Source organism: Pteropus alecto, unplaced genomic scaffold, assembly GCF_000325575.1.
Source record: "Pteropus alecto unplaced genomic scaffold, ASM32557v1 scaffold131, whole genome shotgun sequence".
Lineage (NCBI taxonomy): Eukaryota > Metazoa > Chordata > Mammalia > Chiroptera > Pteropodidae > Pteropus > Pteropus alecto.
Window position 1 is genome coordinate 12,990,528 of NW_006434709.1, and position 27,421 is coordinate 13,017,948.

Consider the following 27,421-nt stretch of genomic DNA (forward strand, 5'->3'; position numbering starts at 1 on the left):
GACATAACCCCGTTGTAAGTAAAGGAGCATCCATATTCCGGTTATCTTTTAGCAAACAGACTACAGAAAACCATCCAGGATCACTTCATATATAAAAAACTTGTTATTCATGACAGCATTCTCCTCAAAAGGCTCAGTTAATTGTTCCTATTATCTGTTTCAATAGTAGCTTTTCTAATTTGAGTATTTTTAATACCCCTTCCCCTGCCCCCATCTATTTTCCAAGTACTGTTTGCTCTTGCCTCAACTGTTAAGATGCTAAAATAAAAACTATCTTACCTGCCTAAGATAACTACTCTTATCGTTGAATTACCTTATACCTGGTACACCCACAACTATTCTAATTCACCCAATAGTCTCCATACAGCAGGCAGTCATCTTTTTAAAATGAACATTTTGATCATGTAACTTCTCTACTTTAAAACTTTTCAGTGACTTCCCACTGTCAAAATTTTAAATCTTCACTTTCCCTATAAGGCCCTACAAATCAGTATCCCACCTATCTCCAATTTCATATGCTAACCCTCTCTCCTCACCCAACACATACACTAGTCATACTGACAACTCCTCAGTATAATTTCCTGCTACAGGACCTGAGTGGTTTTTTTCACCCTTTCTCCTTGCAATTAGTCTTCCAATGAGCTTAAACACTTTCTCAAGGAGGTATGGCCAGCCCTGCTTGTAACACTGTACATTTTCCCTTCAAACATTTTGCTTTTGGGCCTCCATCAGCTCCATGAAGGCAGGGACCATGCTGATCTTGTTGGCTACTGTATCCTTAGTACCTAGCACAGTACTTAACAGAAACAATAGGTAACCACATTTGAATGATTGAATGCACTATCAATTAGTTTTCTATACTTCTCTCCACGAGACATTATTCATAAATTTATATTAAACTGGTCAGCATAACCGGGTGCCTTCCCCAACACCCTTTACCTTAAATATTTAATAGAGTTTATATTTGCATTTACAAACAGAAGTATCTGAGACTAATGGATTCAGTGTAAGGATTAAATAATTTATTTTTAGAAAATTTGAACTTCTGTTTTGCAAAATTGGTTTTAAATTTACTTATTAATAACTTCTTCTTTAAGTTTCTCTGCAAGCAATCTCCTCTTTAGCAATGTTTGCTTCTCCTCTGCTGTCATTTCTGGTTTCTCTGTCATTTCCTTAAAAAGAAAAAAAGAAAAAAAAAAATTGGCTACAGTATAAGATGGGTTCATTTGTCTCAAATTCCCAACATGCTTCCTCAAACAAAAAGAGCATTTTCAGTAAATAATTTTTTTAAAAAAGTCACACATGGACTGAGTTTCCTTAATCTCTTTGTAAAAATCTCTCTTCTTGGGGAAGCCTGTTGGAGGTGGTTACTAGGATGCTGATGCTGCTCTCTGATAAAATATTTCAAAGGCTCAGGTAAAATAGACTGCTGACCCTTAAGCACTCAGAGCAGGGAAAGAAATAATAAATTTATCATGAAACTGCTATTATTTCTACCTCATAAAATCATCACAACCATCTCACTTTCTAGAAAAGAGATTAGCAGGTGCTACACTAGCAGGGAGGTAAATTATGAATGGATCAATGAGCAACATTCATTATCAAGGCCTTCTTGCACATACTCTGATTTTGAGAATTCTATATTTGCAAATTTGACATACTAAGGCTAGACATACCTTTACCTCACCAGCAGGTTTTCCTTTCTCTTCCGAATTTTGTATCTGCTTAGTCCTCATATCCTTTCTCATGGACATTAACTTATCTCTCTTCTGCTTGAGATAGTGTTCTCGTTGCCGGAGTTCTTCTGTTCCAAGTGTTGATAAATTCTAGGTGAAAAAAGAGAAGGAATTATTTTAAATTCAAGTCTGTATAATAAGTGGCACAGATACCCAGTGACTGATACAATTAGAATTTTGAGTTCAAGATCAAAACAAAAACCAAGTGAATGGCTGTTGACACTGTTTGTTCCTAGTACTGTCACTTTGCTCATTTCTTAAAAAGTAATTTTTTTTTTTTTTTTACTTACTGCTATTGGTCCTTCAATGCTTGCATGTTCAAAGCCAGGAATCTTCAGGCCTTTTTGTGGAAGGGTGGAAGTTTCAGGCAACATTTCCAGCTCTCGTGCCAAAGGTTGTACTGACTGATTAGCAAAATGCACTTTAACTTCTGGCAGTAATTAGATAGAGACCAGTTAGATTATAATAAATATTAAGTATTAGGCTAGATTCACCAAAATGAACTAGTATTAATAATACTTGTTTTTTTCTCACATCAATTCAATCAACACACACTGATTCAGTGCCCACATTGTGCCAGGCCCTGAGTGAGAACAATAAACATGGTCTCTCGCTTCAAGGAGCCTGAACTACAGTTTCTTATGTATAATGACATTTCAACAAATACCAAACTCCTGCTATCTGATACTATAATTCTTATCTAAAGATTAGAACTACACTATAATGTAATACAGGTTTCAACATATGCCAAATAAACAGCACTAAAATCTCTTACTAAAAATGTAATTGATTTCCATACTTCTGTTTACAGGCAAAAACTGTAAGCAACCCTACATTTTCAGAACAATTAATTTAAAGCTATGTTTTTTTGTAGCAGAAAAATAAGTTCCAGTAATACCAATAATTTTTGTAATACATATTGAAGATAACCAACCTACCAATACATTAAGAATAAGTAGAACTTGGAAGCAGATATAACATGAGCACTCAGTTCTATCCAGTTTTTTAGTGACTATGCCAAGAGACAGGATTAACATGCTAACTGCTTTTCTGAGCCATTTTTATTATGATAGGTGATTTTTAAATAAAATAAACCATTTTCAGTGTAAGTACAATGGACTATGAAAAACAGCAGAAATAAGCAAAGACTCATAAAAATGATGCCAAGAACTAAAGCATGATAGGAGAACATGACATATATCTTTCCGAATGATTAAAAATTTTCCCAGCACAGTAAAACCTGAATTCTACATGAGCAAGAAACCTGCCAAAGGACCAGTGTTCTAGCATGGGGTGAGTGGACTAACTGCAGTGCCAGGGAGGTTGGAAGAAGAAAAGTTCTTCAGATTCTTGGACAGTATAGGGAAGTCCCCAGGAAGAGGTGAGGCTGGCGCTTGAACAGTCCAACCACTGTAGACAGAGAGCTACAGAAATAAAGATGAGCTTAAACAAGATGGTCCTAATATGCAAACAGAGTTAAACATGCCATTCTTTGATGGTGACTTTAAGCACAGGTAGGCTTAGCACCCAAATGTGGAACCAAAGAGCTGGAGAAGGGATAATTCAATTCATTTCTGAGGCAGGGGATCCCAGGCACACAAGCATTTATATTCAATTCACATACTTGCTTTGGATAGTTCTGCTGTGAGTTAGTTGGTATGAACATCTTGTATATTCTAACTCAGACCTAGACAGGAAAGTACCTGAGGCCAAAATACTTAGCCTCCTGATTTCTAGGAATGGAGAATCAGAAAGCCAGCAAGTTTAAAGAAAGATCATCACATCTCTTGCAACTCTGTGTGTCAATCTGAGAAGAGATGTTATCCATTTCTAACAGGAATCTGAGAAAGACATGAGCAAAAGATAAACAGGAAGTCGAACACCTTTATTCCTCCTAAATTAGGTCTTCATAATGGACTTCTGTTACTTTGTATGAAGTGATTCCTGGAATATCAGATACTCTTTAAAAAAGATAGAATATTTTTGAAAATTAAAATCATTACTTTTGAAATTAACTGTCATTTGTTCTGTGCCACTAATGTGTATAATTGAGTTATACATGGTTTGAGATAAAGTTTTCTATAGCGTCACTTAACAGATAAGGAACTAGGAAAAGTAAATTTATTCAAATTATGTCAGATGCAAAATTTAAACAGTATATGTGCATAGGCCTATATAAAACAGTTAAATTTGGGCCAGCAAATTATAAAAGAGCTCAGACAAATCTAAAGCAGGTGCTTTCACAGACATAATTCAAATGAGGTTAGTCTACTCAGAATCTGCAGAATAAGAAAAAAAAATGGTTAAATTTGCGAGGAAGTAAAAGGAAGGAAACTTCATAAATCTGCTCCTGTTTCATATGTCTCATTGTTTGATCGACTAAGTATATAATTCCTTAAAATCAATGGGTAAATATCAAGCACATCTTATCTCAATTATAAAAGTTCTTCTACAGTGTAGAAGAACACAAGATTTGGAGTCAGATGACCAAGATAAATCACGGTTTCAACATTTAAGAGTTCAGCGATTTTGGACAAGTTACTCAATTTCCTTGAATTTCTTAAAAAAAAAAAAAAAGGAGGAGGAGGATCATAACATCTACCTCACAGAATTGCTTTGTTTAATCAAGAAAAAGATATTTATTTAAAACCATAGAACTCCACAATAAAATGAATGGAATCCATTCATGATCATCATTCCATTTCTATTTCAAAATTACTTATTTTTGTATAAAGGAAATCAGAGTATACTGAAAGTGGATTTGCTGCATATAGAACAAGTTCATCTACTAACATTTCCCACAAGGATTCTTTGATTTTGCTTTCAATAATAGTTTCTAAACATCTGGATAAAGTGGCTACCTCTTATTTTCTAGTTATGCTTTAATCATTAGGAAAATAACAATATTATCTCTCCAAGTTCAGCTTCTAATTTACAAGCACCATATAATTGTCAAGGAAGAGAATATCAAATGTTATGTGAACCTATCTTGGATGCTACAGCTGTGGCACCAAAGGCTGGTGGCTCCCTCAAGGAATCTGCGCATTGCTCTGGGTTCCAACTTCACTTAGAAATTTGGGGACTACACTTTCCCTGTCTATTGGGTATTTTCTATCTGCAACTTCTTTAGCTAAATTCATGAAGAGCTTTAAATACCAATGGCCATTCAATACTCCCTCCCAGAGGATTTGAAGGTTAAGTATGTATTAAGAAAGTAACACATTCTTTACAATGTTTATGTATTCATATTATTAGAGAAAGTTTAGTAACACTTCAGGCTTACCTGTGGATGGATGTGCAAAATGTTCACCATCCCCTTGAGAATTATTCATTTTTGTAGTTTCGTTAGCATGCATTGGGGGTTCTTCTGTTTTAGCCTCTGATAACTTCAGGAGCCCAAAATATAATTTAAAAAGACATTTTAGGTTAATTTTGACTAATTCACTACTTAAGGGATCCAAAGACATTGAATTACAATTTACTAAATAATAGACAAAAGATTCTATTTTTCCAAAGTTTTTAAGATGTTTCCAGTATTTTATATCTTCTACTTTTTGAGGTAGGTAAACATTCTCATTTCAAATCATGTAGTGCTAACAGTATCAAACTAGGACTTTAGACTTAGCAAGAAGTGGGTTCAAACTCAAGCTTCACCTTACTACTCATGTGACCTTGAGCAAGACACCAAGAAATACTATAAGAGAAATAAAATCACTGAATTATAAGTTGCTTTTCCACTAGATATTATCTATATCCCACTACTACGATATTCCTGAAGCCACGAATTGGTTTATTTCCATTTCTAAAATGGGATAGTACATTTAAACTAAAGACATCATTTAAATCCTGGAAGGAATTAAAGTAAACTGATCATTTATTTTTCCTTAAAAACAGAGGAAAATCCATGCAGCTTATTAGGTAATTCATGAATATCTAAATCATAAGCCCCTATATGCTGGGTGATGGATACATGAAAATTCGTTATTATTGTCAACTCTACTTTTGTGTTTAAAAATTTCCGTAACAGAATTTAAAAAAAAAACCATATGCCCCTAAAAACATATTATTCAAGAAGCCTCATATAGTTTGTTTATAAATTAGAGAGTTAATACTACTGTCTTCTGATAAGTTTTAAACTGGTTTCTGCTCTATACCCTTATATAAAAAAAAATATTAATATCTATGAATTTACTAAAAGATGATTTACTCAAAGATACATGAATCACCTCTTAACCCTAAAACATCTTCTTCTTCTGCTCTTAACTGGGTGCCTTGGAGTGAAACAGGTTTTTTCAAGACAGTGAATGATACAAGCATGTATTATAGTGACTGAAGGGGAAAATGGAAAATGACTTTCAAGTGATTGAGTTTCTATTAGGTTTCCTTCCCCTTCAGGGAGATTTAGGAAAATGTGGAGAGAGAGGCATGTGGAGAGAGAGGCAGCTAGAAGAGGGCAGAGGTACCTCAGCCAGATATATTTATAATTTTTCCTTTGAAAAGATTAGATACTTTATGGAAGTAGTTTTAATGGAGAACAGTATGGCAGGGAACATGATGCTGAATCATTCCGCTTCAGGCTGATAACCTTGAAGCCTGCTGGGACTCCTCAGTAGTAACTGCAGTTGCTGTTACAAAACAGTAAAGGAATCAAGGCGAGTGGGAAAGTAAAATATTTTTCTTAAGCTTCTTTTATTTGTAAAATTAAGGGAAAATTTTAAAAGGAATCCCCTAAAATATGAATGGTATTACAGTTTTTTGGAGTTAATAATCTGTCTTTATTGGAAATTTACATGTAGGTTGCTGGACGAATTATAAAGTGAATAAAGTTATAAACTTAAATATAAATGCTTAGAATTGCCAAGATAATATGAATAATCTGAGGAATTGTGTAGTTCCACATTAGCTTAAATTTTAACAGCAAAAACCGAGTGTCTTTTTAAACTTTAGAGATAACAGCAATGAAATACTTCTGTTATATGAAAAGCACCTGCTTTTTTCTCTTCCTTTCTTCCTCTTGGTCATATTCCTCTTTTGATTTTCTGAAATATAGAAAATAAGGTAGAAAAGGTAGAATATTCGACAAGCAACAACTCACCTAAGATTATAATATGTGCAAAGAATTTGGGAAACAAAGATGGAAATAAACAGGCTTTGCTTAAAGCAGCTTACAGTCAACTGAGAAAGACATACATAGGCATATACAGCATAATTAGTAACATAGTAACATAAAATACAGGTTTACTCATTTCTTCTAGAAATGTGAATGACCCCTAGCTGAACAAAAATCAACAGGTGTGAAATCCTAAATCCAAATTTGAATGGCAAATCCCATTAATAGAGACTTTGACCTCACTCTTTAGAGAGATGAGTTACATCCCTTCCAATAAGATCCATTTCTCCCCACATTCTAGTTTTTCCAGTGGCACCTGAGCTTTCACAAAGCCCTCCTGAAGTCATTATGCCAAAGCTCTATTGGCTTTTGTAAACTGCTCACTGACACAGTCTGATTTAGGAACATAGCCAGGACAACTCTCTTACGCATTCATAACTAAGCTCTACTACTTATACAGTAGTAAACTACCCTCCAAAGCCCTTGGAAAAATCTAAAAGTACAGTGTTGATCATTTTCACACCACCAATCAACCAACGAAAGCACCTAGTACAAGTCAAAACTTCACCAGTCTTCTAAATCTATTACCAAATATCCTTACCTCTTTAAAACTGCAAACTCAAGGTTCCCATTTGCCCCTGCCGTGGAAAGTAGGATCTGGCAGGAAAAGGCTGGGTTCAACCCGCACACCTGCCTCCCTCCCCAAAACCACTCAAATCCCCTGGAATTAAGCAGTGAGTCCTCGAGTGCCTTCCACAGTTCCCCACTAGGCCCATCCTCTCCCTTCACTTTGGAGTTGGGAACAAGGTGGGAAGGTGGGTAGGTGGGGGAACAACAGAATGCTAGGAGATGGCCATGTGTGTGGTTACAGCTAGAGAAGAAGGGCCCCCAAAAGCCAGTGTTCTATCCTGCAGGCAGCACAGGGGCTGCAGGTATCCTTTTGCCCTGAACTCACACATTCTCACAGGAGATTTAAAAATTAGGTGCTGCAGTTGCCTACCTCTTCTAAAACTCTCATAAGGGTCAGGGAAAACAGGCCCAAGGGAAAAAGAAATGCTTTAGTGGGCTGCACACTCCATGTCAGGCATTTGGCTGAGAATCATGGAACTGGAGACAGGAAACGACAGTCTTCTGGTGCAGGCACCTCCTACTGTCCTCTCTCCCTTGTTAGGTGAACTGTCACCCAGTCAGCTATTCAGTCTGTGGAATCTGGATGTCCAGCTTCCTACTGTGAGACATGTGGCTTGAGCCACCTCCAATACAGAAATCCAGAAGCCATGGAGTTTCCTAGTCAGCTCAGGCCACTACACCCCTTTCTGGGCATCAGGTTAGGTCTACTGCATCTTGTTCTCACTTGGTTAGTTTCCTATTCCCATGATGGAACTGGAAGAAGAGCTTCCCATTTGGGTTAATCTGGTATGAGTCATCTGAAAATAATTTTTTCTGTCCATTAAGAAATGTAATATATACGTACTTATAAACAAACAAAATAAATCATTTTCATGGTCTTCAATAGAGAATTTAAATATTTCACTAGTTCTAATAATTTGGGGGCAAAAAGCATACATACAGATATTATAATATTATAATGATTCATTCAAAAAATAATTAAAGAAGGATACCTAAGAACTTCCCTCAGGATTTTCATCTCTTCCTGTTCAAGGTCACTGACCACATCAGAACCATCTGTTAGGCAGTCAGGTAATACACCTGTTCAAAACCAAAGAGCACATGGAATAATATCAACTCATCTGAAAACATTTCTTTCTCACTATCCTAGTTCATCAAGACGTACAAATTAACTTAAAGATCTGTCACTTAAAATAATGTTCTAAGCTATTACTTTTTAACTATGGTCTTGTTTTAGGGAATCAGCCCCACCAAAAAAAACAAAACAAAACACAGTTTTATCTAGAAATGTCTCTTATTTGTATTGCCTATTAAAAATAACAATTATATATAATGAAAATTAATATAAGCTATTATCCTCCATAATCATATACTGAGTATATACCACTGAAATCAATAAGCTCCTAATAATGACACTATGCTCTCAAAAGCATCCCTTAAATGGGAAAAGAGTTTATAAAATAAAATGTAAAACAGTGTTCACTGAAATAGGACATTAATACTCTTCATTCATACTACAACAAATGCTACTGAAAAGAGCCCTGCTTACTACGCAAAAAAGCTAGGTGCTAATAAGCACTTAGGGGGAATATAAAGGTGAACAAAACAATCTCTGCCCTCAAAGCTTCTATGCAGATATTGGGCTAATAACTATAAACCCGGGCAGAACCAACTTCAGCCCAAGGCAAATAAAAAAATTCATGGCAAGTAATTTTAAGTTGGTTTAATTTGCTTTATCACCTATATCTTCTTGATAAGCAGGTAGACTGGTGGTAAGTGTTCAGTTCATATCCATAATTAATATATTCTAATGATATCACTAGCATGTCTCTTAATTTTTACCATCTATTTCATTACCCACATATGACTATAGGTTTTGGATCTGCTCTAAAGTAGCTTTACTATTCTAATCCCCGATGTTTTAATGTTTTAATTAAACTTTTATTTTGATATAATTGCAATTTTATATACAGTTGCAAGAACTAATACAGAGTGATGCTATGTACCCTTTACCCAGTTTCTCCCAATGGTAACATCATACAAAACTACAGTACAGTATCACATCAGAAAACTAACATCTATACAACTCATCAATCTTAAGTACATTTTTGCTAACTCAAAAGATTTACAATTAGTATTCTCCTAATAAACTTTGTATGGAAAATGAAAAGAACTAAGGAAAGAACAATGTAACAGTATGTAATACTTCAAAACCATCAAAATAATGCTCTGATTTGCATTCTTTGATAAGGTACAACCAAGGATCCAGACAGCTTTTGAATTTTTCTCACCACGAAGACAGTTTGTAAGTCGTCTGCAATTTTGAGTATATCGGTCTAAGGTCCTTTCTCCTCGATCTAAGTTAAGCAACATTCTTAAATACATGTATTAAAAGTTCTATGGCAGAAACTCAGTATTAGTTTATGTTTTAATGTAAGTAAACTGTCCCACCCTGTGGTTTGAAGCAGCATCATTCCATATTATTTCCTTCCCTTACTAATATAAGCCAGGTTTGTGCAATTATCAGGCAGCTAACTACTTTGAGGCAAGGTTCTGCCCTACCTCACCCCACCAGAGTGACTTATTATTGGTTTAAGCTAGTCATAATGGTCTCATTCCCCTGCTGAAGGGTTTAATAAAAGCATGTGACCTAATCCTGATCAATAGGACCTATGGGGAAAACTCCTGAGGGCCTTCTATGAAAGTGTTGTCTTGCTAACAAAAAGAGATGTACAGAAAGAAACATCCCTTTCTTCATGAGATACGATTGAGTCTGCATTCGATGCAGCCAGAGTGCAATCATGAGAGATCTTGAGAATGGGAGAGTATAAAGATGGAAAGTGTCAGCAACCTTGATAACATTACTGAGCCACTAAATTAACCAACCCTGGACCTCTCTTCCTTCCCTCCCTTCCTCTGGATCTCTTGTTCTGTGAGATAATAACTTCCTATTGCCTAGGCCACTTTCATTGAGCTTTTCTGCTAATGGCAGCCTGAGGCACCCAGCAGATACAAGCTATATATACTTGTTCCCTTTCTATTAAAATCTAAATGAGTTTCCAGCTACATTTGAAACTGAAAACTATAGAGTGCTAATTTCAAGTTTATTATTTCTTTTATTAAAAGTAATCCCCCAAAACAATTTTAACATAAAATAATTATCCAAATTCTCTATTCTATAGGTCAGAGTTTCAGAAAAAATCATAATAATTTTATAAAGCAAACTATGGTAGAAAGACAAAGAGAAAGAGACTCTTCCAAACTTATTTACACTAAAGCAACTGCACAGTGTCATGCATCATTCAGGGTTAAGGTGGTGTCATCTCCTAGCCACAGACAACAGCTCTCTTACCTGCTGTGAAAAGCATCTTAGGATTTTAGGGGATAGTTGTGGTAATTGGCTCAAAGAGAAAGAGTCTCTACTCACATCAGACAAATGAGAGAAGAATCCACAACAAGGGCCCTGCCACGTTCTAATGTTTGCCCTGCAACAACAGAAGCTCGATTGCTGCATGTTCCAGGCCCTTAAAAGCAAACAGTAGAACTAAACTATAACCCTCATATCTTCAAGAAATAATCAAAGAAAGGGTCTTGCTACCAAATCATTGAAGAGTACAAACAGTAAAGAATATCAGGAGCAATCTACTGAGCAAAGAACACGTAGGTTATTAAGGTCATGTTACCAAAGCCAGAAATCTGAAACACAGATAATAATCTGGGTTGAAAAGGAGATGGTACAATAACAAGAAGTATGGTTAGAAATTCAGATGTCAAATATAGTTCAAGTGCACAAGAAAGGAACAAAAACAGAAAGCGCTAGAGAGAAACTGAGATTAGGTAGAGTCAGATAAAAGATAAAGCCAAAGTTACTAGGGCTTGAGTTGTCTTCTCTTCCACCTGATGGTGGCGCAACCCTATCTATCTATTGCCCTAGAGCAGTAGTTCTCAGTGCTGTCCCAGGACAAGCAGCTTTAGCATCACCTGTGAACTTGTTAAAAATGCAAAGTATTAGGCCCCACCCCAGACTTACTGCAGAAACTGAAAGAGAGCCATCTGAGTTTCAATAAGCCCTCCAACTACTTTCAACACTCACTAAAGCTTGAGAACCACTGTCTCCTACAAGAGCCTTAACAATGGAAAGTCAGAATAGGAATAGTCACGTTCTCTAAACAGTAACTGTGACCACTCAAAAATATTGCATTTCATAACCACAATGGCTGGGCAGAAAAATCAAGCTCTCTGAAACCTAAAACATCATTAAATCGAATTCTGGTCTGCCTTTGAGATGTCAAACACTGATCAGAAAGTTTACACTCCTGAATCTCTTAAGTCAGCCACAGACTTTTCAAACTTGAAATAAATTTATTCAAGGCAGCTACATTTAAGAACATGTTAGAATCAGAATAGTCAACACTGCAAAAAAAAAAAAAAATGCATTTAGCACTTAGATTTAAAATTCAACATTTCACCATTTCTCTCTTGAATTATTCGAATGGCTTGCAGCTGCATTTCAATGTTTTTCTGGACCATCATTGCTTTAAAGATAGTAAAATCTTCTGCAGCCAACACGGGTTGCAAAATGGCCTGTGGAAAGAAACCTGGAAGTTAAATGAAGATTCAAGTTTTAAAACTACAAGTATATCTCAGTTTTATTGCACTTCACAGATACTGCATTTTCACAACATCGAGGCAAGCCCATCCACCAACACAAAGATTATGACTCACTAAGAGAGGGCACAGATGATGGTTAGCATTTTTTAGCAATAAAGTATTTTTTAATTAAAGTATGTACATTGTTTTATTAGACATAAAAAAAGTATCTGTTTTTCAGCCTAATCTGTTTGGTTTATATTCTGTCACATGAAATTAACTGTTTAATGATAAATCAGTAAGTATGAAAGTATTCCTTAATTAATAAAAGTACCAAATGAAAGTAAATGCCAAAAATGGAGTATGGAAAATAAGTGAAATGAGCTATTAGTAATGTGAGAATGCAATTGTAGTTGTCCTATACATAGAAAGTTTCATGGAAGAGGGATAGTTAGACATTATGATGTAAAATCATTTTCTGTATGAAACTGAAGTATAATAAAATTAGAAAAATTAAGTAAAGGTATATACTCTAGGGTACTCAAATTATCATTTCCTTAACTATAGAGAACAACTGCTATATCAAAGGGCAAACCAATTCCCAAGCTAAAAAAAAAAATAAGTAGAATAAAATTTGAAATACAGGAAAACACAAAAGAAAACACTCAGATTTTATCCATCTTACTAAAATCTTATTTCAAGCTTTACATGGTATTAATGGAAAAGCTGACCACTCGTGCAGTCAGCAAAGGGTGTGCTACTGTTCACCAGGTAGGCAGCATCAATAATGTCAGAAACACCTCAACAAAAGCTCCATCAAAGAGCTCTAAGCAAAAAGGAAGGAGCCCTTCCTGCAGCAACCAGCTCACATCCTAGACAACCACAGTATAGCAAAACAAAGTGCAAAAGCAGCTCTCTATGACATTTATAGAGTCAACTGAAGTGGGGAAAAAAGTTTCTTTTCCATTAAATTCACATATACTGTTCAAAAGGCCCATGGTGGGGATGGCAAATGAGCTTCATATGTGTTTGAAACTTGCAGCCCAGATCTCAGTATTGAAAACAATAGTGGGCAGCCTCTGTGCTAAATTAGTCATGTCTGTCAGGGCCCCTTTATGGGATTATGCCACCACATAACTTTGTTCTGGGGCTTCCTCGACTTCTTATTAGCAATATCAAGTACATCATCCTCATCATTAACAAACACTTGAAGGGCATCACTATTGAGGGCAATGTGTCAACTAGAGCTTTCAGCAAGTCAGAGTTTGAGTTAATACTTAAAGGTATAATGCAGGGCTTCTCAAAGTGTCTTCTCAAATTGTGTTCTAGGATACAGGAAAGAGGGATTGTTAAATGCATATTCCTGAGCCCTGTCCTAGACATAATGAATCTAATTTCTGCCCATGTATCTCCCCAGATAATTCTTATAACATTAAAGTTTGAGAACCATTGACACATTGGGAAAGAATGAGCCGTTGATATCAAAAGCCCACTTTCAGCTTTAATGAACTAGCTATGTGACTCTGGACATATCATTTAGAGCTTCAGTTTCTTCATCTGAAAATTAGTATAATAATAATAACTAATAAAGTATTTTGTTGAATCTAAGACTCCATAGATTCGTAAAATAAACCATTATTTCATGTGCCAATAAGAAAAAAAAACCTGCCAATTAAATTATAGCAGGCCATCAAGTATAAAATGTATTCTCATTACAGAGATATTATGATATGAAAAATTTGCATTTGAGAATAAAGGAATTACAGTAATAACTTTCTGGCTAGGTGTTAAAATTAAAATGAGAAAGTACTTTTTAAACTGAAAAGTACCTATGAAAGTAATTGTTCTGGCCCTTTTGAGGCCAGTTAAATATCAATGTTGTGCTAAACCTAAAACGTTAAAGTAGTCGGGCTCTTCTGCTCCAAAGAAATGGATCACGTCTCTCCTAAGAGCTTCCAATAAGCGCAGGTAGAAGAACTAAATATGGGAGTTACTAAAAAAAACTTGCAAGTAGTTTATCCTTTAAATTAACTGAAATGTCAAACTACTTTAAAAAAAGATTATGAGATAAAGCAAATGCGATGTTATCTATGTTTGCGAAAAAAACATTAATAACAAAATGAACACTGAGTCTTTAAGAATGACTTAAATAAGTTTAAAAGACACTCAAACATACTCACACTTAGCCTGAGGTTACTCTATTATTATCTCTGCTTAGAGTTAAATCATACCATAGTTTTTAAAGGTACAAGAGATTTCATGCACTTATGCTGTTCCACTAATAGTCAGAATTGCAAAGAGAAATAGATGAATTCACTATTATAGTTAGAGACTTCAATATTCATTATCAGCAATGAACAGATTTAGCAGGCAGAATATCAGTAAGATCATAGTTAAACTGAACAGCACCTTCGGTCAACTGGATCAAATTGACATTCCTCAAACAACAAAAAAAATACATGTTCTTCTCAAGTTCACACAAAACATTCACCAAAATAGACAATACTGGACCATAAGACACATCTTAATAAATTTAAAAGAAGTCATACAAAGTATTCTCTCAGAACACAATGGAATTAAACTAGAAATCAATACAGAATGATAGCTGGAAAAAACCTAACATACTTGGAGAATAAACAACACACATCTAAATAACACATGGGTCAATGAAGTAGTCATAGAGAAAAAATTTAAATGCTTCTAAAAAGACAATACATCAAAATTTGTACCAAAGTAGTACTTTACAGGGAAATTTATAGCATAGAATACATATTAGAAAAGAATATTTAACATCAATAATATAAGCTTCTACCTTAGAAACTACAAGAAGAGCAAATTAAACTCAAAGTAAGAATAAAAAAGAAATAATAAAAATTAGAGAAGAAATCAATGAAATTGAAAGCAGAAAATCAATTAAAAAAATTAAAAACTAACAGTTGATTCTTTGAAAAGATCAATGAAACTGATAAACCTCTAGCCAGGTTAACTTAAAAAAAAAGAGAAAGAAGACATAAATCACTAATATAAAAAATGAATAGGGGACTTCAGTATAGATCCTATGGATATCAAAAGGATAATAAAGTAATATTATAAACAACTCTATGTCCACAGATTTGACAACCTAGATGAAATGGACCAATTCCTTGAAAAACACAATCTGCCAAAACTCAGACAAGAAGAAATAGATAATCTGAATAAACCTATCTACTAAAGAAAAGGAATCAATAATTAATACCTTTCAAAATAGAAAGCACCAGGCTCAGCTAGGTTCACTGGTGAATTCTACTATTTAATGAAATATACTAATTCTCTACCAAAAAAAAAAAATTAAACTCTGAAGAAACATTACAGATTCATATTATTTCTTAAAAGAATAATGATTAAATATTTATTTGCAGAAGATGAATAGCATAGCCTACAGAACAGATGTAAAGGTATTTATACCGATTCAAGTTAAAGAGAAAAAAGGTATAACTTGGAGGTCCACTATGGAATATATAACTGACTCAGTTTCTATGCTATTTTACCACCCCTCCTTGCAAGATTCAGATCAGCATATACATGTATTTGAACATGCATGTGAAAAACTACACTCAGATAAGAATCTTTCAAAAAAAAGAAATTATACCAATTTTCTACAATCTCTTCCAGAAAATAGAAGCAGAGGAAGAGTACTGTTTTTGTTCACAGACATGATTTTCTGTAGAAAATCCCATAGAATTAAATCAAACAAACTAAAAAACCTCCTAGAGCTAATAAGCAATTATAGCAAGGTTCAAGATATAAGGTTAATATACCAAAAAAAAAAAGCAACTGCTTTCCTATACACCAGCAGTGATCAGTTGGAATTTGAAATAAAAAACACAATATCATTTACATTAGCACCACAAAATAAAAAGAAGTACATAAGAATAAATCTAAAAATAATATGCACAAGATGTACATAAGAAGACTCAACATTGTTAGCATGTCAATTCTTCCTAATTTGATCTGCAGATTCACACAATCTCAATCAAAATCCCAGCAAGTGCTTTTGTAGATATCAACAAACTGATTTTAAAATTCACATAGAAAGGCAAAAGACCTCAAATAGCCACACAATACTGAAAAAGAATAAAGTCAGAGGACTGACACTAGTTGACTTCAAGACTTACTATAAACTATGACAAATCAAGACAATATGGTATTGGTGAAAGAACTGATAATGGAAAAGAATGCAACCCAAAAACAGACCAATACAAACTCAGTCAGCTGGTCTTTGACAAAGGAACAAAGATAGTCGAATGGAGAGAGGTTCATCTTTCCAGCAAATGGTGCTGGGAACAACTGGACATCTACATGCAAAAAATGAATCTAAACACTGACCTTACACCTTTCACAAATAACTCAAATGGATCATAGACTTAAATGTAAAAAACAAATCATAAAACTTCCATAAGATAGCATAGAGAAAATCTAGAGAACCTTGAATTTGGCAATACTAACAATACCAAATGCTGACGAAGATATGGAGCAACAGGAACTTCCATTCATTGCTGGTGAAAATGCAAAATGGTATATATAGCTACTTCATTTACTTATTTTTTCAATTTATTTTTCAGTTACAGTCGACATACAATATTATATTAGTTTCAGGTGTACAACAGTGATTGGAAATTTATATACCATATATGTGATCACCCCAATAAGTCTAGTACCTATATGACACCATACATAGTTATTATAATACTATCGACTATATTCTCTATGCTGGTACAGCTACTTTAGAGGAGAGGTTGGCAGTTTCTTATAAAGATAAACTTAATCTTACCATATGATCCAGCAATCTCGTTCTTAGATATTTACCCAAATGAATTGAAAACTATGTACATACAAGAGCCTGAATACGAAAATTTATAGTGGCTTTACACATAACTGCCAAAGACTTAGAAGCCACCAAAATGTTCTTCAAAAGGTAAATGGGTAAACACAAACTGTGGTACATACATATAGTGGAATATTATTCAGCAATAAAAAGAACTATTAAACAAAAAATAAACAGAGGAACACTAAATTCATATTACTTAATGAAAGAAGCCAGTCTGAAAAGGCTACATACTGTATGATGCAAATATGATGTTGTGGAAAAGGCAAAACTAGAGTAGGTAAAATGATCAGCAGTTGCCAGGGGTTTAGGGCAAGAATGAAAGGATGAATATATGGAGCACAGAGGATTTTTAAGACAGTGAAATTATTTGCTACTGTAATTGTGGAAACATGACATTATGTTTGACAAAATCCATAGAACTATACAACACAAAGAGTGAACGCTATTGTAAACCATGGACTTCAGTTAATAATACTATATCGATATTGACACATTAATTTTAACAAATATATCACACTAATGAAAAATGTTAATATTAAGAGACTCTGTATTATCTCAATTTTTTTGTAAACCTAAAACTGCTCTATGAAAAGGCTATTAATTTTTAAGGCTCTTACTAGCACTCATACAAAATATTGTTAATTATCCTGTGTGTATTTTTAGAAAATGAAAGTTACACCATATGTGTAATCTTTTCAACAATCCAAGTTACTGGGAAAAAAAGCATAATTTTCCCAAATTACTATTATTACAAATGTTTCTAAAAATGTTAATGCAAAATGGTATAGCTACTTACCATGATCTACCTTACAAAAGTCACAGCAAATCAAGAAAAAAGAAAAAAAGAAAAAATATTGTTTGTTTCTTGCCATACATAAGTCCCTGGCTTTTGCAATACATAGATATTAGTGATGAGTTCTATCTTCACCAAAAAATCTTAAGCAATGAAGACTGGAAAACACCACAGAATTACAAAATTCAACTGAAAACAACTGAAATAATAAATACCTCAGTATTTATTATATTGTCATATTTTTCTGAATGGTTTAGAAAGGTATCCTGAGTCACAAGCATTTTTAAAGAAACCACACATATATACTGGAAGAACATGCTCTTAAAAAGGTTTGTTTTTTTTTTTTTTTCCTTTTCTTAAACTAGAGATTTTTCATCTGATTATGGTCATTAAATCCCTTACTACTACTGCTGCTGACTTTAATACATAAAGAGTATCCAGGACCAACGGTCTAGGCCTAATGATGACCAAACCAGTTGAAAAGAATTTTCCAAGCTGGCTTTAGCAATACAATTCAATAGGAGTGGGCAGCTATTTTAAAAATCAAAATCAAACCAGGCAAACCACAACAAAATAAAAATTACGTCCTAATTTACCCAGGGCAAGCAACTGGTTTCTTGAGTTTGTTCTTAGGCACCCCATATTGGCATAATGGACTTAGCATTGTGATCTTTATGTATACAGATTACATGACTGCTGCATAGCTGTGCTTTGAGCTATTTTCCTGGTAATGGTGATGACCTTAGGCTGATTCAATCATGTTGCTATTCAGTATCTGGTGCTAAGAGTTTGCTCTAGAAAAGAATAAAGCTAACTAGTCCACATGGGGATTGAACCTATGACCCTGGCCTAATTAGCACAGCGCTAATCAACCACCAAAATAGCTACCGATAATTAAGAAGCGCTTCCTTTTATAGACCACCTTATATATGTCAGGTATTGTACTCAATGTTTTATGAGCTTTATCTCTTAAATTGCACAAAAATCTTTTAAAGTAGATGCTATCCCTATTTTATGGATATGGAAACAGAATCAGTAAGGATAAGAAAGGAAAACTGTAAAATAATTTTTTGTCTGAGGTCTTACAGCTAGTAAATGAAAGATCTAGAGCTCAAATCTAGATCTGTCTGCATCAACAGACTTGCCTCCTTGTACCAATGCACTCCAAATAAATTAAAAGGTGTTGAATAACAGAACAAGAAAGAAAGATGTTATTCTTGATCTAAAAACAATATTTTAAAATTCTGGATATCTTCACTCACAAGTAATTTAAAGTTATCCTGATAACAAAAGCAAAAGATGGATGTGTCTACTATTACTACTATTATTGTGAACATCTTTATTCACAAAGCAATTCAGACTCATTAATTAAGAGACTGACAAATATTAAGCAAAGCAGAAAATATTCTTGAAAAACAAGGAAAATAAAAACAAATACCAATGTCTTAAAGAAATTTAAAAACCAGTTAATAATTTTCAATCAATTTCTTCCTATTCCACTAAAAGGAAGAAAATAATGCCGGTCTTTATTCCTTAAACTAAAACTATGGTACATATAGAATAAAAGCTATTGGTGAACTGTAAAACAACTTTTGTTTTATAGAATTATTAACTAATAAAATCATGTTTGTTTACATTATTGTGGGAATATCAATAACATTTAATCTTTTTAAATGTCATGTTAAAGATTTTCTATCTCTAGAATTAAAGGTGATCATTCAATGAGCAGAAGTTGTACAAAAGAGAAATGTAGAAGGAAGTGCTGGATTAAACAGTCAAAGCAATCTCTTCTAAACCACAGTAAAAAGATAATTTAACAAACATTTACTAAGAACTACCTACTAGGAACTAGGTTTTCATCTCTGTGCTAGATGCTGAGAATGCAAAGGTACTAAAAACAACTCAAAGAATCTACAATCTAATAAGGCAGACAGACTTAGAAGAAACTATAATTCAAGGCAGAGTACCAAAAATGTAGAAGTGCCCATTGAGGCAGAATGAGGACTTAGAGGGATCAAGGAGGTGAAATATTTGGTGATGGAAGGAAATTTAATTTGGGGTGGTGAACACAAAATGCAATATACATATGACATATTACGGAATTGTATACTTGAATCCTATTTGATGTCACCCCAATAATTTTAATTAAAAAAAAAAAAATAGAAGTGATATTTCAGCCAGGCCCTGATGATAAGGATTTTTCTGGGTAAGGAAAGGATGGTGGGGTTGGGGGGAAGGTAGGGGCCAAACATTCCAGAGTAAAGGAATTAGCATCAGCAAAGCCAAGTGCATGGATGCTTATAAGAGTCAGTGGGCCTGGAATGACTGTAGTAGTGTAGTACGTAATGTATTGGAGAACTATAACAGGAGAATAAGGCTGAAAATATAATTTGGGGTCACATCATAGACAATCCTATCCTCTAAGGAATTACATAAAGTTCATTTGGTAGAAGCTGGAAAGCTCAATCAACTCTTTGAGAAGAAAGCTATTTGGGTAGTAGTAAAGTATCCCTAGCCTCAGCCTCTGCTCTACTACTACCCCAGCTCTACTACTCACTTAGCTGTAGATTTTGCACTAGTTGCTTAAAATATTTGTGCATAAGTTTTCTCATTTCTAAAGAGAAGTAAAATAGTACCAATTTCTTAGGAGTGTCAGGAAAATTAAATGAGATAATATATAACAAGTGTTTTGATATATATTAAAACAGCAGCTAGACTGAGCCCTCAGTAAATATTGATTATAAATACATGATATTTACTTCAGCCCAGCACTGTACTGCAGAACTAATAAGATAATAAAAGTAGTTCCAAGAGATTGAAGCCCCAGGAACTGTGTACTGTGGATCTGCTAAGATTAAAAAAGGGGCAATTGCAAAACTGTCAAGAGATCTATGTAAATAAAACAGTAGTTTGGATAAACCCTGTGATCTATTATAGTTCTGAGTTCAGAAACCTTTTTAATTGCATTAGTTCATTAATGCCTCAAATTATCATTACTAAAGGTAGTTATAAAAAAGAACCCATATGTGATGAATTAGCTTTTCACTCTTACAATGTCTGGAATATTATACTTTGACAATCAAACATAGCAAATTTAAGTAAAATGCTAAGCATTTTTTGTCAAAACTATGTTAGCAGAATAACACAAAAGCAAAAACCTGTGATGTACGGGTCTTTGCAAGAGGAGAAGTGCACGCTTCTTGAAATTGATCTTCATTAATTCCAATTTCTTTGAGGTAACTTTCTAACAGCTTTTCAACCTAAAAAGAAAGTTTAACTTTTATAATTTACATTAAAAAATTCCAAATGACAGTTTTTATGTTAAGTACTGAGTTTAGAGAAGTATAATCAAATGCTTGTTTGCAATTATTAATCTAAATATAAAATTATGCTACATGGCAGTGACAACGTCTTTGATTGAAAAAGCAAACAACAAAAAGTTAAAATTTTTGAAGAGTCAAATGAAATTTTATTTCCTCTTCCAGAAATAACTGAAGTAAGGATTATGAAGTTTGATGATACAACTCTTCTGCTACCCAGAGTCATTTTTAAAAATCACAAAACAACCATGACTAACAATAATTAACGCTTCCCTGGATGCATCAGCAGAAAAATAAGAATAAAATTTAAAGATTACATGCAAGATCCCTTAACATAGTTGATCTAAATACATTCCTTAGATTCTAGAGAAGAGATAAGAGAAGTCATAAGGATGAGATGCTCAAAGAACCCTTAGAGCCTGATTGCAAATGGTAGTATTATTAAGGTAGATGGAACTTTTTTAAATTAAAAAATTTTAATGAATAAATCCATTTTTTTTAATTTAGAAAAGCTAAAATTAATATTATTCTAATTACCTTTAAAATGAGTAAAAAAATACTCACTAGTTCTTTGTATTCCTGATGAATCTCTGTATAGGTCAATTTGCTTTCTTCTTCATCATCAAAAACTAAGTTTAAGAGAAAAATATTTCATAGTGTAAAAAGATAAATCTTTTCCTTAATGCAAATATAAAAGTCCACTCTTTATGTCTTACAAATAGATATTTGTACCTGTACTTACAAGTACATATATTTGTATATGTGCATGTATATATAGTGTTAACTGTAAACAAGTTATTTTTCCTACTTAAGATCTACTTCATGTGTAAGACAAACACTAATTTGCTACTTTTCAATCAATATAAGGCAACGATTTCTTTATAAACTTTTATTGTCGATAGTTTTTAAATATTAATTCTTTTTACAACAGGCTCCAGATTATTTTATTGTACTGGACTTTTGCTGATGCAAATTTTACTGAGAATGACTAGGACATTTTTGTTACATAAAAATCAATAAATAAAGAAGTTAAAATAAATAAAACCAAAACAAATGTTTACTGAATGATCATACATGTGAAACAATGTAGATTAGAAAGATGTACACTCCCTCAAGAAGCTACAACCTAATTAGGGAAACAGGACAAATTCATGAATTGTAAATAATAAACGCTTTTTGAATCTTCCCTTGAATCATCTTTCAAAAAGACTACTTTCTGAAAACTAATAAAACTACCTTTTTACAAAACTAACTTTTGTAATTTTGGATTTAAAACTCTTCAATGACTGCTCTTTGCCTAGAAAATAAGTACAAAATCCTTAGAAGGCCAGACAAAATCCTCCAAGACTGGATCCTAAATCTCATCTCTCATTACTCCAAAACCCCAACTTTGCACTCAACAATACAAAATTACTTGGAATACCACCAAATATAACACACACAGTGCATCAAACCCTCATGCCTTTGCTCAAGCCAGTCCTAGATTTTTTTTGCTTTTACCTGGCCCCTCTTCTCCCAACCATTCTTCAAGACACTGTAAGTGGCACATTCTTCATGACCTGCTGCTACCCACTCCCAACTCCTAAGCTGGTTAGATCCTTCCTCTGAACTCTTATAATACAGCACCATGTCCCTACCTTTATTATGGCAACTGCTATTTTATATTTAAAGTACATTTATTTGCCTTTTTTCCCCACTAAATTATAAATTTCTCAGGCACAAAGATTTTGTTTTATTCATTTTTTATCCCCAGATTCTGGCCCAAAGACACTCAATAAATGTTTGTTGAAAGAAGTGCTGTTATCACAAAGTTGTACGAAACTAATCTTTAAATTATCTGAGGTGGAAAATTGCACACTGACAACCCCAAGTCAGTGAAGTATAAACACTGTTATTTCAAGTGTCACTGGGATGTTACTTCCATTTCCTCTGGCATCTGCTGTATATAACACTGGGCTTACATGCAAAACAGAAGCTGTTTTCAGCTAATTCTGAAATCAAATTACTACACTACATGTTTAGAAGGTTGACGATTACTGCTTCCCTGTAAAATTACAGGTGCATTATTACAGAGGGGCAACCACTTTAGATGTTTGGGGATAAAGAGAAGAACAATGTTTAATATTTTTCCATTTCAGCATCTAGTCTCCATGGGGGTAAATGAAATCAAAAAGCGACAATTTCTTTTTTCTACTAAAGGAGGTCAGAATTCCACATGCTTCATCACTCTCACAATAGCATTTTAAATTCTTAAAAAGAGCACAAATAAGTTACTTTTAACTTCTTAAATTACCTGTATAAACAATATATATTATTTGAATTTTGATTATAGCAGTGAGAATGTAATGAAAAGATTCAGTGGTCAACTAAATTGCATCTCTATCAGATTCATGGAAACTTAGGGATGAAAGGATTCTTAAAAGGTCATCCAAGATAACCAGCCACTTGATAGCTGAATTCCTCTATAAAATCTCCATTTAATTACTGTCAGATCCATTCAAACACTGCTAGTGCCTGGGAGACTCATTACCTTCTGAGGCAAGCTAATTTATCTGGGATACATTGTTAAGAAACACTTTCTTTATAGAAATTTGTTTCCCTGTAGCTCGTACCCACTAACCCTAGCTCTATCCCACTGAACTTTACAAATCTAATCCCTCCAACATAAGACAGAAATTCAAACAATTCATGGATATTACTACCCTCAAAGTCTTGCCTGGCTGAACAACCACATTCATTCAGATGGCATGGTTTCTGGGTCCTTTTCTGCGAATGGGCTCCAATTTGTCTCCAAGGACTGAAGGCAGAACTCCAACCGTGAACAGATCAGAACCTGGAGGTGCCTTTCTCTCACAAGAAATATTATGCTACGTTTATATACTTAATTTAACAGAAGATACCCCCCAACAACCACCCATTTTGGTATAACCGAGGGTCAGTAGGCTCAATAAAGAGAATACACCGGGATCACCGGTTCTGGGCCTGCAGGAGTATGCACAGGCCCCTCTTTGAGGTCAACTTTTGGGATCAGAAGGAACTCAGAGGCAAACTGACACCTCTCTTCCTAAGTCACTGGGGAAATTGTTGAAGAAGCCCACCCAAACAGTGCACTTGCCCAGAGCAGAAACGTGCAGGATGGGTATGGGACTCAACACAGGATTAAAGTTTAATGTTTTTTCGACGTGTGTTTGGGCCCTGAGGGAGGGCAGTGTCAGCCCCGTTTTCAGTCCCGTGAAAGAAAACATTGGCGTAGTGACAGCAATAACCTCCTACAAATCAGCTTTAAACCTGCCCGATAAAGGTGGAGACCTAAGAGACGAAGATGTTTTGTGGGGTCCACCTCCCTGCTGACCGCTGGTGTGAGAGAGGCGAGGAGAGATTGTCGCTTAGGGCTCTTGGCTTTTACCTTCACATCTCTGCTCCACAAAGTCCAAGATGGGGATGGACCAGTCCGGCCCTCGCAGGAACCCCGCGATGCTCTCCACCACCCACTCTACCTCATCTTCTTCTTCCGCAGCCATCCTAACCCCGCGGAGCGCCGCAGAACCTTAGGCCAGATCCCCGGAGCCTATTAAGACCTTTCGGCCGCAAGGTGCCTAGACGGTGTCGGGAAAGAAAAAGCTGGCCCCGTGGCCTCCTCGCCAGCTGGGCGAAAGCCGCAAACCAGTTAACGTAAAATGGTCGCTATGGCAACACGCGCAGCCGCCCTGGGCAGCCGCCCGGAAGTGAAGCCTGCTTTCCTGGAGCCTGCGCATTTTATAGAGGGGCTTTTGAAGAACGTTTCCGATTGGCTGGAAAAGAACAGTAGCGGATCAAAAGATACCCTTCCGCCCATTGGCCTAGAGTTGCTGGGGCTGAGAGTAGAAGTGTAGCCATTGGCTGGAGGACTCTCGACGTTCCCTCTTCAGAGTAAGTGCGTGGAAGCTGAGTCTTAGCATGGCGTACTGAGGTTCCGGTAGTGAGCTGGTCTCCGACTAAAAGGGCTTCAAGGGCTTCGAATTCAGCTAAAGTGCCAACCATTTTCAGACCTGCTGGCCCAGAAGCGTTTGTAATCAAAAGGTTGTTTGAAAATACAAAGCCAAGCAAAATAGCTTTGTGAAACTTGCTGATTGGCTCTGCAGCCTTTGCTTCTTGTAGCTTGAGATAGGTCTTTAACCTTTCGTGCATAGGTAGAAAAAACTAGAATTAGGAACTTTTCAAGAACAAAATCAAAGTTATTCATTTAAATAAATGTTTGCTTAACCAAATCTTAGGTCAAATAACACCAAATCAATTATTTAGATGGAAGTCCATACTAAAGGTGCTTGGCGTCCCAGAATTACCTTCAAACAACCTTGTTTACGTAACGGGTCATTATATGCACAGTTACGGAACATTTTTCACTTTTAATAAAGTCATAGTTTCAGATAAAATATAAAACTCCATTCCTTAAAACTGCATAGTGTTCTATAAACTACCGTTTAGTCCATTTTTATTTTGTGTATACACACATTATCTTACGTGGTTGTGTAAATGTGATCATTAGTGTACAGTTTAAAAAATTCCCTTGATGTAGGCGTACTGCACCATTATTTAATTCTGCAAACTGCCGAAATAAACATGTCTGTGTCGCTAAGAACTGTTGACTTTGTTGGCCTTTCCAAGTAGGTAGATGCTAGCAGAATTGCTAAATGAAAGTTTATATCTTGATTTATTTGACCATTCTCAATTGCTAGATTAAATTACTTCAATTTTTAAACTCATTAATAGTTCTGTAATGAACATACTTGCACATATGTTTTTGAATATGAGTCTCGTTTCTTTTTAATAAATTCCCGAAGGGAAAATTACTAAACCTATTTTTTTAATCTTTTTTTAAAAATGCCTTTTCCAATCTGCTAGGTTAAAAATGCGTAATTTTAATTTACATTTTAAAATTTGAGGTTGAGTACTGTTTCATATTGACTACCTTGTATTTCTTCCTGTGTTATCTTTTCATATCCTTTGACCATTTCTTATTGGGATATTTTTTTTTTTCTAAATGATTTGTAAGAGTTTTACACATTGAGAATGTTAACCCTTTGTCACATGTTATAATTTGACTTCTGATTTAGAAGATTTTTGTGTCTTTTACCATATAGAAATTATACATTTTTTATATAGACAAAACGAGAGGTAATAAGTTAATCATTTTCCTTAGTGGATAGCCATGTTCCAGACACTGTTTGCTGAAAATGAGTGTGGTAAAGTGTTGTGATTTTTTTAATTACTGAGGAAAGGGAAAAGGCCACAAGGATATCATCTCTAGACTAAAATAATGTGATACCAGAGTTGGATACTCTGGTTTGTTGTTCTGTTTTTCTGTTTCCTAAACCAGCCTAAAATGGAAATCCCACATTTGTTCTGAGAATTTCCTCTTTTCATAAAGAAGTTGCTTGTATGGTTTCTACAGAGCCTAGAGGCCACAAAGTGCTATTCAACTGCATTCAGCATTATTTGGCATTAGAGTCCTTATCTGCAATCTCTTCCAAGTGCTTTCCAATTCCACTAGACACAGATGATTAGTGGGATGCACAAGCTCTTTTTTCATTTATTTTCTCAACATTATTCTAAATGTGAGCAATGTGGGTTCCCTCAGGCCTATAAGTTCTCTTTATTTATTTCAAAACATTTCGATTTTCTCCTAAAACTTAAGACTTTTCTTTTTATTCACTACTTGGGATTCTTATAACCAGGATGCTTATATAGGTTTAATATGATGTATTCAATATGTTTATCATGAAATAAACTCAGAAGAACAGTGCACACCGTCTTAGGGCAATGCACTTGGGTACATTGGTGTAAGAGTAGAAAGATGAGGTACGTGGGTGTTGTATATTTTGCCAGAACTCTCATTCATTCAGTCAGGTAGTGGTTTTCATGTTTTGCAATAGTGCAAACATAGTCATCTCTTGAAAAATCACTTTGCATTTTGTCAGTTTTATTGCTGTTTACTACATATGAACAAATTTTCACATTGAGGATCTATGTTGTAACAGAAGAGACTGAAATAGATAACATATATACACTACCCGCCCCACACACACACACATATCCACAGTACTTTTACCATAAAGTTGATAAGAGGTTTAATGTTTGGTAGTAAATGCTAAGTAAATATTAGCTATTATTATTATTATATATAATCTAGGTTTTGTTTTTTTTTTTAAAACAACTTGCAGCGTGGGTATAAGAAACCGTTCTCTTTATTTTGCCTCACTCCTTTCACTGACAAGTCATTTGTATTCTTTACTGCAGTCCTACTGAAATCTCATGTTTCTCCCCATCCTCTGTGTGAGTACTGAACCTCTTCCTTAGTAAAGGGTTGAAATGTCCAATCTTAATAATATGACTGTA

General features: G+C 34.7%; 1 protein-coding gene across 1 annotated transcript; it reads right to left on the reverse strand.

Moving 5' to 3' along the window:
• Nucleotides 1-1,001: 1,001 nt before the first annotated feature.
• CFAP36 (cilia and flagella associated protein 36) lies at nt 1,002-24,771 on the reverse strand. Its single transcript, XM_006909590.2, has 10 exons — nt 24,453-24,771; nt 21,611-21,675; nt 20,885-20,986; nt 11,946-12,060; nt 8,469-8,556; nt 6,724-6,775; nt 5,020-5,122; nt 2,027-2,166; nt 1,677-1,826; nt 1,002-1,172 (listed from the first exon to the last, which is right to left on the reverse strand). The coding sequence occupies exons 1-10, from the start codon at nt 24,565-24,567 to the stop codon at nt 1,071-1,073; spliced, it is 1,032 nt and encodes a 343-aa protein (XP_006909652.1). The 5' UTR covers nt 24,568-24,771; the 3' UTR covers nt 1,002-1,070.
• Between the last annotated feature and the right edge of the window lie 2,650 nt (nt 24,772-27,421).

Bases quoted from the DNA above. Each gene is read 5' to 3' on its own strand.
- CFAP36 (XM_006909590.2), bottom strand. From the start codon at position 24,567: ATGGCTGCGGAAGAAGAAGATGAGGTAGAGTGGGTGGTGGAGAGCATC. The intron at 20,987-21,610 runs GTGAGTATTTTT...CTTTCTTTTTAG, and splicing joins ATCAGGAATACAAAGAACTA to GTTGAAAAGCTGTTAGAAAG. The intron at 12,061-20,884 runs GTTTTTGCTTTT...TTCTTTCCACAG, and splicing joins CAAAGACCCGTACATCACAG to GCCATTTTGCAACCCGTGTT.